The sequence below is a fragment of the Sturnus vulgaris genome, chromosome 4, assembly GCF_052056855.1.
Source record: "Sturnus vulgaris isolate bStuVul1 chromosome 4, bStuVul1.hap1, whole genome shotgun sequence".
Classification (NCBI taxonomy): Eukaryota; Metazoa; Chordata; class Aves; order Passeriformes; family Sturnidae; genus Sturnus; species Sturnus vulgaris.
In genome coordinates, this window is record NC_142246.1 from 72,647,754 (window position 1) to 72,662,279 (window position 14,526).

A 14,526-nucleotide genomic window follows, 5' to 3' on the forward strand; every position below is an offset into this window, starting at 1 on the left:
CCTTACCCTTCCGACTGGCATGTTGATTTCCTGCAGCCTCCTAAAGCTAACGTGTTCCAAGAATAAGTATTATCGACTGAAAAGAACATTTCTTGTTTCAATCACAATCTTTCCATCTGGACCATTTGTCCTTTCATAGCAGTAAATTCAAATAATTGACTAAGACATATACAGTAAATATTTTCAGTTTGTTTTCACTCTTTGTTGAATTATTTAAGTTTTTCGTTCTTCTTAATGTATTACTTTTGTTTACATCTCTCAAAATCCATATAATCCTCCAGAAGGCATTTCTTCCCTTTTTTCCCCCTCCAGTGAAAAATAATGGGCCTGCCCCTTTATTACATTAGAAATGATCAGCTGTGGCTAAATGACTCGTCTTGATACACAGCAACTAAAAATCTGCCTCTCTAAATATATTGATATAAAAGCAGAAAGCCCAGTTGCTGGAATTAAAAGCTTTTGTCATAATGGAGTAGTAAATACTCTCCAAAATGTGCTCCATTCCGAAGGTTAGATTATCCTTACAACCCATGGGGGGAGCAATCCCTGGTAAAGCAAATCCTAGGGCATCCTGAACAGAGACAAGCTGATCACTTCTCTGAGAGCCACCTAAATCCTCCCTTTGCTTTTGTGGTAACATGGAACGTGGATGCTCACAGAGCTGTTATCACTCCTTTTGGGAGCACACATCAGGGCTGGAAATGTGCTGCTCTAAGGATTGCTTCCATCTGATGAGAAGCCTGGATAAGAATGCTGAAGCAGTCACAATAGCCTTTCCTGGATGTTGACCTAGGAAGTGGTGACCGTAACAGGGGCAAACTTAAGCAAAAATATTTCTTAGCTAATGTGTTCCCAATGCGCTTAGAGCAGGATGTCGAGGAAAAGAAACCGGAGGGCTTTTAAATAACAAAATCAGCTTGGGGGAGGACTGATTTATCTAATCCTTGCTCTCTGTATCTGGGTCACTTTAAATAATCTCATGATTAAAAGGTAGCTCCTCCTTTCATGAAGGCCCCTATACAAAGCAGTTGTCAAAGCATAACCTGCAGTAATGGGGAACATGTTCTGCTGTAAACTCAGTGGCAGGAATTTTAAAATTGAAGGGAATCACTTCTTTCTTAGGTGACTCCAGTTTATAACAGTTCCCTTACAGTTCACAAACTTGAGCATTGTATTTCCTCGTTTTGCCTTCTACTTTTCAGCACTGTACCTCAGTCACTTGGCATTTGTCAAAGTGCCTCATCCTAGGAGGTGCAACTCTCCACAGGAGGCTTTTCTTGACCTTGTCTGGAATGGAAGAATGTCAGGATGGACCCATTCCCTAAGGAAGGCATGGTCAGGACAGATCATTGCTGCAGGGACAGTGTACAGGTACGCTCAGTTATGAGGATTGCTGTGGTCAGGCTATCAGCACCTTTGGAAGGCTGATTTCCAGCGATTGGACAGGTATCTCTGATGCCTGTGCATGAGTCAGATGGTCCAGGATGACTTAAAGGGAAAGCAACAGGGACAAAGAGTAGTTTATCAAAGGAAAGGCTTGGACTGACTAAATCTGGTGATATTTCGTCCACCTGGAAAAAATTCAAGAACTCATATGAGAATTCCTAATATGTGGAAAACGTAGATCTCATTGAGAGGAAGAGCACAAAAAATAGTTATTTTTCTAATTCACAAGCAACAACTAAGTAGGTTTGGGAAAAAGAGATGATGCAGCTGAGGAATCAGGGTAACACATGGCTCAGTCAAAGTGTGTGATGGGGGCATGGGTGTGGGTGGATGTGACTGAAGTGAGCGGCAAATTCCACTTCCAGGGTCTGACTGATAGAACATTCCAATGCTCCCTGAAAACTTTGCCTGAATTTCCCACTGAAATTCAGAAGTACCTAGAGGATCACCCACTCAAGTGAATACATAGTTCAGCATGTATGGCATCAATCATCAATGCATGGGATGGATGCTGTGCTGTTCTGCAAGGAAACACAAAGCTCAAAGGAACAGCCTGGAACACCTATCGTGCATTCTTGTTCATACCATCCCCGTAGTATCAACAAGTGCAGCCTGGTCAGATCTACACAGGACCAAAATCGTGGTCAAATCAAGGAGAGAAACTCCAGAAATCAAGTTTTCACCTGATGATACCTGTCTAGATCTGCTCACTGAACTATGTGTGGAGTCAACCAAGCAAAGGGCTTATAGATACACATTATAAAAATATATTTACTATTTAATATTTGTAGCAAAAGGCACTTCTAACTGAGCCAAAAAATTCCACACTTGTCCAGTTCTAGGTGGAAATATGCCAACAAATAGCAGCATCATGTAAACCTTTGGCCATTGTGGGTGCACCCTCATCCCAGCCTTTGCTTGAAACACGCTCCAGGGAGATGTGAGCTCTCAAACGGCACCCACGCAACTGGAAGTGGAGTCACTCAATTAGTAATCACTGTGCAATTAGGCTTTGCATCAAAATAGAAATTACTTCTCTAAAAATAGCAGTGATGACATGTTAGCTCAAAAGGAACAGAGTTTTTAAAAGAGGAAGATGAACAAAATAACAGCTCTGAAGGCCAACGTAAAACTGAAGGGCAAAGCAAAGTAATCTAATAGAAAACCAAAATCTATAAAATCAGAGCCCAGAATGCTTAACAGTCTCAGATAGCACAGATGGAGTTCGTAAACCCAGTGGTTACAGTGGGTTTAATAGCATTTCCTGAGATAATTCTGTTATTTTGCTGTTGCAAGGAACTGGAAAATGAGTGTAGTGTTTCAGATGTCACTGCTTGTAAGTTTTGATAAAAGCCAGTGTTTTTATGCAATTTAATGGAGAAAATGAAAGGAAGAACAAGAAACTGAACAAGCTCGAGATGCAACTACTCCTTTATCTACCAGTTCACCATCAGAGAAGAAATTTTGTCACTATGGGAAATTGTCATCACTGAAAACAAGAATGACTTTGACAGATAGTGAATTCTTTGAAGAGGAAGTGATGCAGCAACCAGAGTAACTCTCCTGGCACTAAATCAGTACCAGAAAATGGCATTTCACGGGCACCCAAAAAAAAAAAATAAAGTGTGAAATAACAGAGGTACCAAGGAGAAGATGCAGTACACCCTCAACATCAACAACTGCTACTAAAAGATTTAAGGGCAACAATATGGCACCTATTTCTAAAAACAGAATTGAGGGAAAATATAAAAATTGGAACTTGAGCATTTATATAACTGACTCATTGACTGAATTATAATTACTCACTTTTGTATTCCATTTTACCTTTAATTTGTATTTTTTTTTCATTTCTCACTTTCTCAACTAAGCTCTTTCCCGATATATTTTTCTTCTCTGTTTTTTCATCAGTGACATGTTTCTAGACAAGGAAACCTGAGGTTTTGAGCACTCAAGCATATTCTGTTCAGTCATTCTTTTTCCTTTTTTCCTAACTTCATATTTTTCTTTTTTAACTAGCTATAGTTAGGTATGTTTGAACCTTGCTTCATCTGTTATCATAAACCACAAGTCTAGTCTTTATTAATTTTGGAGTTTCTGTTTTTTTCTCTATAGCATTTAATTTTCTATTCTATGTGATTTTTGACACATCAATGCAACCTTGAGCAGAAAGGTAGCATTCATAAGCTTCATTCCACTCATAGAGCGTAAAAAAGTTACTTTATAATTAAGGGACACCTTCCACTGGAATGTCTCCTTTGGCAGTGGCAGCAAGAGCCTCTGAACCTCAGCAACATCTCCTGCCTGAAGCAGCTGTTACCCATCTTACCCATCTCATCTGGCAAAGTTCAGCAGGCCACAGACACACAACCCAAAGGCCCCGAAGCTGGATGACACCACAGTGAGGACTCCTGCTCCCAGTCAAGTCAACAGGACTTGTTTAATTAAGACAAGGCACAAAGGCAGGACATCTGTATCCCAGCAGTTCCAATCCATCCTGCCTGGAGGCAACCACTGAGCAGTAATGGAGAAAATGTCCTCCATCAGATTAACTCAATTAAGTCAAGTAGCAAATGCCTGTTAACAGCTCTGTGTACTTTACAGAAAGCATCCAGTGCTAACAATAAATGTCTTTAAAACTAGAATACTGTAAGAGGTAATTCCCGTGAACACATTTTCTAATTCTGACTGGATTTTCTGTTTTTTAATTTAGAAAATCTCATTCATATTTTTCAGCATAAGGAAAAACCTTTGGGGAGACTTTTTGAGGAATAACGCTTCACGAAAGTATTATTTTTAACAATTATTTCTCTTACCATGCTCAAAACATTAAAGACTTTTTTTATCTTCTAATACACATGAAAAGGCTGATAAATGTATGAAGAAATCATCCAGCTTGTTCATTATGAAAGGAGTTTGCTAAATTTTTGAAAAAAGGAACTATGTTTCTTATCTTTAATGGGAATAGAGCATGAGGAGCAACTGACCGTCAGCTGCCCTGAGAGACCTGTTCCATCATTTTAGGGCAAAAACCATAATAAAGAATACATTTTTAAAATCTTGGAGTCAGGCAACAAAGTATTTTTCAGTTTCTTTATCTTGTCTTAAAATGTGCTAAAGGAACAGACAAACGCTCATTTTGTAAAGCCGTTTATTCATCTCCTGCTCTCTACTCACCTTACTTTGTCCATGGTCAATTGTAACATCAAACAACAGGAATTTGTAACAACAAAAATCCAGGTTCCCGTTTCCCAGGTGTGGGCAAGCAAAGTGTGGAGCTAGTGCTAGGATTTTTTTTTTTTTTAATAAAACCAGAAAGATGTGGTTTTATTATCATCTACACCATATTTCAGCCCCTTATAGCTACAGACAGCTTCTATAAGTAAGGCAGCATTGACAAACATTAATCAAATTATTTATTTGATAAATGGTTCTTAATCCAAATCAAAGGAAATGATAGGTGAAGGACACCACCTTGTCCTCTGGTGTATTTTGGAAGACCAGACAATGTTTCATTTCAGTGGAAATAAGAGGGCAGTTCTAACTGGTTTTTTTCCTGCTAGGACAAGGTGATTTTCCCCAGTTCAAACTTACATCACAATCTTTTGATTGAAATTCCTTCTGATCACATAAGGAAGGAATTTGGAAGCCTGCAGTAAATTATCTGCAAACTTTTAGCCAAAAAATAACCATAAAAAGCAATTGTAGAAATCAAGCCCTTGAGAAATTATCTTCTTCTTTACTGCTCACCAAATTCCACTCAAATACGATATTTATACACTTTGGAATATTTTAGGAATTCCTAGCATGCTTTTATAAATTGTTTCAGAAATTTTTCTATCATCAACAATAGTATCACACAATGAGCATATAATGACTTCAATTCAGCATTTATTTTTATTCTACTTATGAGAGAATGCTTCAATTTGCTTGATTTGTCAGGCTTGCATGCTTAGAGGCAGTGTGTAATATCTCAGATATTATAAGAGCTCACCAAATAACTTGTAGAAGTGAGAAGGGAAAAGAGCATCATACCTGAGATTGTGCATTAATATTGGCTCCTTCCTTCACCAAAACTTTGACAACTTCAGCTTGTCCTGCTAAGGATGCGATGTGCAGGGCTGTGTTCCCTTTCTGTTAGAGGGAGGGGGAAAATGCAAGTTATTATTATACTTCTTCAGGAATCATTTCAATCAGCAGGTTTTTTACAGCATTCGTGTGCATGTGACTGCCTGTGGAAAGGCTAAAGGGAAAGCAATTTATCCCACAGGTGTTTTTTCCATTGTGCCCATGGGTGAAAAGATTCTAGATATGATAAAGTCAGTAACTGATTTTCACAGATTTGAAAAAAAGCTACTAATTCTCCTTAAAATAAGGAGGGTCTGTCACTGGAAATAAGGAAAATCTGGCATTCCTAAAACCTTTTAATGCTTCCCAAGATATTTTCCTCTTCATTTACCACCAGTGAGCTTCAGCACAGACAACTCCCAGGCCATAACAGAAATAACAGCTTAAATATCAGTGAGGTATTTCTATTATTCTCTTATTTTGTACTTTCTGCGGTTTGGTCTGTATTTCTCATATGTATTGAATAAACTTAGAGACATGCATCAATTACCTTAGTGGCAGAATCCACAGCGGAGCCTCTTTCCAACAATTCCTGTACCAGTCCCACGTGGCCTTCTTTGGCTGCCAGGTGCAGAGCATTGAGCCCATTCTGTAAGCACAAGGGCCAGATCCATTACAAATATCAGATACACATTCCTACCTCACCCTGGGATAAGGAGATTAGGAGCTGGAATACTGTTACATCTCTTAGCTGACTGTCTGCATAAGTCAGATACTTTGGACATGGCTATTTAAGCTGAGGCTCTGTGGGACAAACTTCTCAGATAACATTTTTCTCATAGTAACAAGTATATCAAAACCAACTCTATTTTGTGAATATCCAGAAAAGATTGCTTATTTTCTAATAACTTCCATTACCACAGACTACTACCTTGGGCATCTCCATAGAGTCCAGTATTTTAAAACTTGAGTGTATTTCTGCCTCACTTTACTGTAACCTTATGCAGCCCCACTGAGGTTTTATCAATACTGAGAAATCACAGGACTTAGCCAAATTCACATAGGATGTGTCTACTTAATCAGGGTTATTCCATGCTGACGTAGCCACCTTGACCCCTGGTTTCTCCTCTGGGATACCTGGTATCAAATAGAAATCCAAAAGCACAAACAGGCCAAAATGGCTGTTGATCACTTTTGACTTGCAAACTGATCCTTGATCTGGCACACTTCTGCTGGTGTCTGATGAGGAAGTCTTCACTAAACTCTGAGGCTTTGAAGTCTCAGTCAAAAAGGAAAATAAAATTATTAAATAAAAGCTAGGATTGTTGGAAAGGTAACCCAAGGAAGTCAGCATCTAAATCCTCTCCACATTAAACAGGAACAGAATACTTTATCTCATATAAATTCCTGCCATGGAAACTTGATCTTCTTCCTAGTATCCCCTTTCTACTCAAGAAAAAAAATTAAATTGCAGTCTATTGTAGCTGAATTGCCAACCTGTTTTTCACAATCCTATGGTGTTTTTTCATGCTACATCAGGCAAGTGACAGTGACTAATACTGCCATGCCCTCCAGCATTCTCCTAGTTTCCATATTGCAGGCATCAGAGCAATACTCAGGTGTTTGAGTAACCAGCAGCAAATTCAGCACTGTGTAATTTTTATCACTTTGCTTGTCTCTGAGCAGTTCAGAGTCATTTCCATTCTGAAATAAACAGGCAACTTTCTGCCTTTTATTTGTCCATTCACAGAGGCAGCTGGATGCTGTAATTCCCAGTGGGATTTTAAAGCACTTAGCACTTCACAGGAGGCATTTGATGGGAGTGGGTCCAATGGCTTCAGACACAGGAATCCAAATACATTTCTGCACTAACTCAACTGGATTCCACATCCATGTAAGCAGCACAGGCAGATTTGTGGTCAAATTCAGAAGTGGAACTATGAGAAAAGCAAAGGAACTAAAGGAAGGCCACAGTCACAGGCGGCCAAACAGGAACACCCTTCTGCAGCCTGGTGGTTAGGAAATGTTAATGAGAAATGTGGTTTCAAATCCCATTATGTGGGAAAAGCTACAGCAACCAGAACATCCTTATTCCAGAGGAAACATTCTTACTACAGTGCTGCAGAGCCCAGGGGTAGCACTAGTGCCATGCCCTGGTCAAGGAGAAATCCTTAGCCAAAAATATGTGGTGAGGTTGACCATAATCATCAGGATGAAGAATACTGCATACGTCAGGGAATATTTTGCTGAACAAGTTTCAGAAAACTCTGATCTTTCTTGGCTTTTAATCTCAGCTGAGTATCAATTAACCACGATTACTACCTGCAATGGCTGAGAGCTTTGAACCAGTATTTTGTGGGGAAACACAGAGTGTTCTCCTCACCTTTTAAGAACAAAGACCTGTTCTCATATCTGATCCTGCAGATCCTGTCATCAACACTTTCTATGGGAATCTGAAGGGCAGCTTGTCCTCTCCACCCTGTACACAGCTGATGTATTGCTGCAAGATGCTATTAACCTTCTTCACTCTTTGGGAACAAATAGCACAAAAATGCAAAATTCATGGCCCATAAATGCCTCTGAATACAAAAGGATGAGGATAAGCCTCTGTTTTAGTTTACTATGTGCCAAAATAAGGAGAGAGCAAGGCTTGTCACAGTGATTAATCTCTGAAAACACCTGTATTCGTACCTCTGAGCCACATATCTGTTGATGCCATATTAAGCACCTGAAAGTTGATACTGCTGCATTGATTGAGTTTCTTTGCAACACAGGACTTCTTTTCAATGCATTAAAACATGAGCAAAAAAAAAAGTTGAGGTCCAGTAAAAAACTTACAGGAAGACACTCTAGCTTAAAAATAGGACTATAGACATTCAAATTCCATAATTCCTTAAATAAAGTAAGCTGGGGTAAGCAGTAGCAGTAGCAATCCCTGCACTTTAAATGCTGAGGACCAGCACAACTGAAGCCTTAAAGCAACTTTTGTTCTCTTTCTCCCTAATCAGAACCAACGCTGCAATTATTTCCCAGCCCACGTGGTTGATCCCTGCTACTTCTGATGATGGAATCTCAGATTTAATCAATGCAACTCCTCCGTTCCTGTCAACTGGATTTTTGTAGTTCAGAAACAAAGGTTTCTGACACGTCCCTTTTTCTCTCCCCTGCCCACCAAGAAGTTGGGGAGGGTGAAATTAGCTGTCTGCTAAGCAAAACTGAGCCGCATAAGGACAAAGCCTGCATATGCCATAAGTGCCATTCTTTTGGAGACTCCTTGATAATTTTAACTCTCATAAAATTATGTGATACTAAGCCTTCCAAGCTGGCTCTTGTTTCCAAGTGTTTCCCTACAGCGCCTGATTACCCCAATTCTCTTTCTCCTCTACCACCAAGGCAGAGACATCAATGCTTTTCTATCCCAGTGCTCTGCAGCACTGTAGTAAGAATGTTTCCTGTGCAATAGAAATGTTCTGGTTGCTGTAGCTTTTCCCACATAACGGGGTTTGAAACCACATTTCTCATTAACATTTCCTAACTACCAGGAGTGCTAACATGCACGTACCACTGACTGCTTACAGCACTTCTATACTGCCACCCTAGGCTCTTCCATCAGTGCCTGGTTCAGCACAAATCCTGATGTGCCATTTACTCCTCCTGAGACATCACATCTCCCAGATACAACAGCTTCTCCCATTCCTGCCTAACCCTGTTGTGCCCAAGCAAATTGACACTATGGAAAAGTGATGTCTTGGCAGTATATCAGATGAACCTGTAGTTCAAAGGACATTTCAAATCAGCCAAGTCAGCTCGCTCTGGGCTTTTACATGCTTCCCTCTAAGCTCAGCTCTAAAGTGACAGGTATAGACAATAACTTGGCAGTCCTAGAAAGCTCGACTCACCTTCTGCTGGTGACACTCAGTGATGATGATAAAGAACTTAAAACTAGAAATAAGTGTTTGAAGGAAGTGGGGGAAAAGTTCAATTATAACAGCCCAATAGCAAAGCATAACTTTAAAACACAATGGAAATTAAAAAGCTTTTGTGACTAACTCTGTATGGTGGCACTAACTCCTTTTGCCAGCAGAGGCAGAAAGTAGAAAGCAGTACCAGAGCCTTTGTTAAACTCAAATACTTTCCTCTCTTTAATAGATAGCTCTGCAAAGTCTCTCTTCTGAATAAATCTCTTGGAGAAGTAAAATGCACATGTGGAAACCTCTTTTCAAGAGAGATTTGGAAAAGGGCACATTAGAGAGCTGGGCATGGCTTTCTGAAGTCCAAATGTTTGTGGAAATTTTTCCTAAAAATATCACAAAGAAGTTAAGTGGGCAGTGGGGAAAAAAAGAAAAACATTATCAGGTTATGAAAATTCTCCCTTTATGTTGCTTTATAGTCTAGGAAGCCAAGAAACTGAATTAACCTATAGAGCAACATCAAACGTGGTGCTGCCGACCTCATTATGCTGCAGTGCTCCTTCAGACTGTGGCTGGCACTGCTGGGAGAGGCAGTGCCTTTCCACTTGGAGGGAGGGAGTAATTAAGCTGTGCTCTGTCTCGCTGTCACCCAGGGAGTAGAGACCAAACGAATTAAAAGGAAGCCAACAAAATGAGAACAAAAGCCAAACTGCCAGAAATTTTAAAAGCCTTGGAGCTGGAGCCCCTCAAAACTACCCAATACTTGAACCCTGATCTATTCAAGGCATTAGACTTCACCGAAGAACATGGACAACTTCTTCGAAGCAAATGCCAACGCCCATTGCATTTTTCCTTCCAAGACACCACCCTGAAAACTGACACGTCTCCAATGACAAGATGGAGAAATGTTACTTTATGTTGCCTTTGGATCCCCAATGCAGTTTCAAAACTCAGCAGCAGCTGATGAACTCTCAGAATAGTCAGACTTTGGGGCCAAACTCTGCTAGAACCTCGGGCTGCACAAATGCCCAGTGTGAGGTTTTGCCAAGCAACATTTTGAACATGATGCAGAAGCAAGTTGTTTTCTCTTGCTACATTAACTAGAAACAGTAACCACATCCTAAAAAACTACATTTGTAGCGTAGAAAAACAGCTTTAAAGGAAACAGGTATTTTCAATGGCTCTTGGCGAGCCACCATATAAAATACCAGGAATCGGATTTTTTAAGGAACTCATCATAAAATTGGGGAATTTTGTCCCCTGACATTTCTAACTCTCTCCAGAAATAAACAGAATTAATGTATATGATTTTCAGAATAGATAACAGTGCTTGAATGCAGATTAAAGTAAGCAATCCCATAATAAGTGAACTTGTTATGACAGTAGCATTCAACAAAGCATATTTAAGTAATACCTAATTATTAACTACATAATTGTTGTATTAACTACTCTGTGTTCAGTATATCCAGAAACATTAAGCGCCATCATATTTTGGTAACAGTTACATTGGGAAAATACTTTGATTATCTATAAAGACATATCACTCCAAAAACTCAGGATCTGAGAAAAAAACATTGAAACTGAAGAAAGAATCTCCTGGTGTTCTCTCCATTCAGGAAAGCTTATATTTAACATTATGTATGGTTTTCTCAGATGAAATCTAATCTAAAAATAGCATTTTACTGAGCAAAAATACCCTGCACATACAAGGCTTCATTTCTAAAAGAGTATTGAGATATCTCACTCTTAAAAATAAAATACACCCCTGCATTTTGCACAGACTTTCTTTTTGTTTGCTTCTCCACTTAGACAGCTGGAACACAATGACATGGACACCCCTGTCAGACCCTGAGGAGGAAACAACGGAGGAAGAATTGCTTGAAGGCTGCAGTAGCAGCTGCCACGGCTTACTCAATATTCCCTGACCTCTAGCAGAGGGAGTCTGCTCCCACTCCCAATAAAATTTACAATACACCAGTGACGCTTAATCAGTGGAAGCACTGAGGGTCTTAGTTACCAAAAACCTCTGTAAGCAATTTCATATGGCACCAGAACTGGAGTCTGCCACAAGCTGAAGTGCTTGCTGTGCACAGTGGCTGGTGAAAGCTCTGATCTCACCTGCACAGTGCAAGAGGAGCTTTGTCACCAGCTGCAGGTGAGAAGCACTTTCCACAGAAGATAAATCTGCAGCAACCTTTGACAATATTCCTCCCATGACCAGCAAGAGAATGTGAAAACGGGGAAAAAAACCTTGTACTGTTCCTAAGTAATTATCATATTAACTGTGCTCTGTCCTGTCCTGGGGATGAATCTCTTTGTTAATATTGGTGCTGACAATAAAGACAGAAAACTTGCTGGATCTATTTGAACATAAGAACTTGAGTCTAGCTTTACTGTCTCCTAACTGGAAAACTCGAAGTTTACCAGGTCATGTTCCATATAACTCAGGAAGTTTTTCCTTGACAGCAAGTCTTTTATAGTAAAACCTTCTCCTAGACAGTAAGACAAGGACGTTTCTGTATGTTTTCAATACGCAGAACATGAAAAGCCCCAGCTCTTATCCTCCTCATCATTAAATTCCTTGGCACAGCCAACAGATCTGCTCTCCCTGGAGTCCACCAGCTTCCATTTGACATATGCCTGCTTTAATCATCTGCAGCTTTCCTTCAGCAGGAAAGGTGATGGTGCCAAACATTTTAGATTATTTCATTGCTTACTCTCCCACTTACTCTTTTTTTTTTCCCCCAGAAAGAAATAATGATCACAATTCCGGAGTTTTACTTCCAAATGGCATAGCCATTGTCCAGTTAGTGGTCACTCTGATCAAATCTGGCTAAGAGTTATGGGAAAGCTGGGCATCATAAAGCCTGAGCTGTCAGATTGCCCTTCAAAGAAGCAGCACTAATTTCACAAGAAAATCAAGACACTTCCCAGAACTGATGCAGACACTTATTTGCATATTTATTTTAAATCACAGTTAGAGTCTTATTAAACTTCATGGTTCTAGTCACTTAAATAAACGTTGCAAATCTAGGTCCCCAAGCTATGAAGCCAAAGTAATTGGATTTATATCAGAGACCTACAAAAGAGCCAAGCCAAAACATTGTATCACATTACAGTCACATCAATGGTGAAACTTTAACAGTGTATTTTTACAGCAGGAATAACTTCCTGAAAGGGGAGACAGTATATTAAGTGCAGCATTTAAGTACCTTTTATGTTATGTTGTAGATATTAATGACCAGTGATAAAAACACATTTAGTTTTGTGAATAAGGTGAAAGCCTATGGCCATTCCTTTAGCCATCTGAGAGTAACCAGAACTGCACTGCCAGTGCAGGTGAGTGCCAAGGTTTTAATCTGCTTGAACACAAGTTATCTGGGCAGCTACAACTACATCCACTCAAGTGCTTACCTGCCCTCTGAGATCTCACAAAAATAACAAGAGAAACCTCAGACTCCCACACCTGAGCTCTCAGGGGATCAGGTTCTTCACGTGGGACGTCTAAGGAAAATCCATGGGCTGAGCACATCACATTCAACAGGATAAAGAGACAAATCACATTTCTACAGAGCCCAGGTTCCTTGCAATTTACTCTTGCAAACTTGTGTCCATCTTACCTGATTACAGGTGTTAATGTCTATTCCACTTTTCAGGTATTCCACTACTTTGTCCAAATTGCCAGCTCTGGCAGCTCGGAGAAAGCTTGCATTGCTGTCAGACTGCAAAAAGAGAAGGAAAAAATTATCCAATTAGCCCCTGCTTAAACCAGAGCAGAACTCCATCAGTGGTGAAAGGTTTCCACATTTTATGCTGCAGGAGAATAAAACCATGAAACAACTGAGTTTGAATTATATCTGCATTAATTAGCATATTTAAATTAGGCAATAACGGCACAAAAGAACTGCAGACCTATCAGAGTGAGCAAAATATTGCAATAATTGCTGACATTTAAAATTCCGCAAGAATTTTAAAAACAAATAAACAAAAAACAACCATAAATCATAGTAAATTATATTGTCAACAAGAGTAAAATAGATGCATCAACTTGCTAACTATAGTTTTCTGGGGAATTATATATAAATATATTATATCTTTACATATATCATTTTATGTATTATTTATGTATGCTGTTTACAGATTTGTATAGATGTTATTCCCAGATTTATATCAATTATTTTTAGATGCATATGCTCAAAGTGGGCAGCACTGCACGTGTAGCTAACCTTAGAACAAAGCGGATGAAGTACTCAAGGCTAAGTAAATCCAGGATCACGTTGTAAACATCCCCACCCCTAAACTGCCTGCATTCATACGTTTAAAAAAAGGTTTAAAAATCTGATAAAAATATGTTTTCATTTTTCAGCCAGGCTGTGGGATGTACCGTTATGCAATGGAGCACGGAACACCTCAGCCCTCTTGCCTTTGTCCGTGACACAAAACTGCACGGGCTGCTCTAAACCAGCCCAGATTTGGATGCTCCCCAACACAGGCAAATTGGCACCTGAGACAACGACACAAACTCAAGCCGTGCTAGCGAAGCAACGAGTACACAGAATAAGCGTTTGGGAAGGCGTACGGGGACAGCAACAATTGTCCCAGTCAGACAAACCGAGTGGGAGTGAGTGCAAGGAGCAGGTACATAAGCTCGAGAGCCTGTTCGTGGGGGTGTGACGGCCCGCACTCGGACCCGCTGTTCCACGGGAACGCCTCCGGCTGAGCGTGTTCTCAACGAATCCCACCTCGCTGCCACAAACGCCGGGCACAGCCGCTCCTTCACATCATGAGAACATCCTAAAAGCCTCCCACTTCCAGCCACTTATTTCAGTTGCCCAATCCATTCCAATGCATTTTATTTCGGTCACCCTGTTTATCATGCTGCACTAACTCTCTTCACTATCCCCGATTCCATCCTATTTTAATCTGCAACAGATGGATGTCATCAAAATGAGCCTCCTTACAACTGTGCTACATGCCAAGACAAAAATATTCTCTTTTAAATTCCTTTCAGAAAACTTCAGCACATTTTCCACATCATTTACTGTTAGGAAAAGAGACCATCTTTCTAAACATGCATCAATGGGAAAGGGAAGGTAATGCAGAA

At 39.9% G+C, this 14,526-nt stretch overlaps 1 protein-coding gene across 11 annotated transcripts in view; it reads right to left on the minus strand.

The window, feature by feature from the left end:
• The window catches only part of ANK2 (ankyrin 2), a 265,077-nt gene that overhangs the window by 116,593 nt on the left and 133,958 nt on the right, over nt 1–14,526 (minus strand). For all 11 annotated transcript variants that reach the window (XM_088164284.1, XM_088164286.1, XM_088164282.1 and 8 more), the window contains 3 exons: nt 13,043–13,144; nt 6,062–6,160; nt 5,479–5,577 (listed from right to left, as the gene is read on the minus strand). In XM_088164284.1, the coding sequence (XP_088020410.1) occupies nt 5,479–5,577; nt 6,062–6,160; nt 13,043–13,144 (300 nt within the window). The remainder of the gene's footprint in view (nt 1–5,478; nt 5,578–6,061; nt 6,161–13,042; nt 13,145–14,526) is intronic.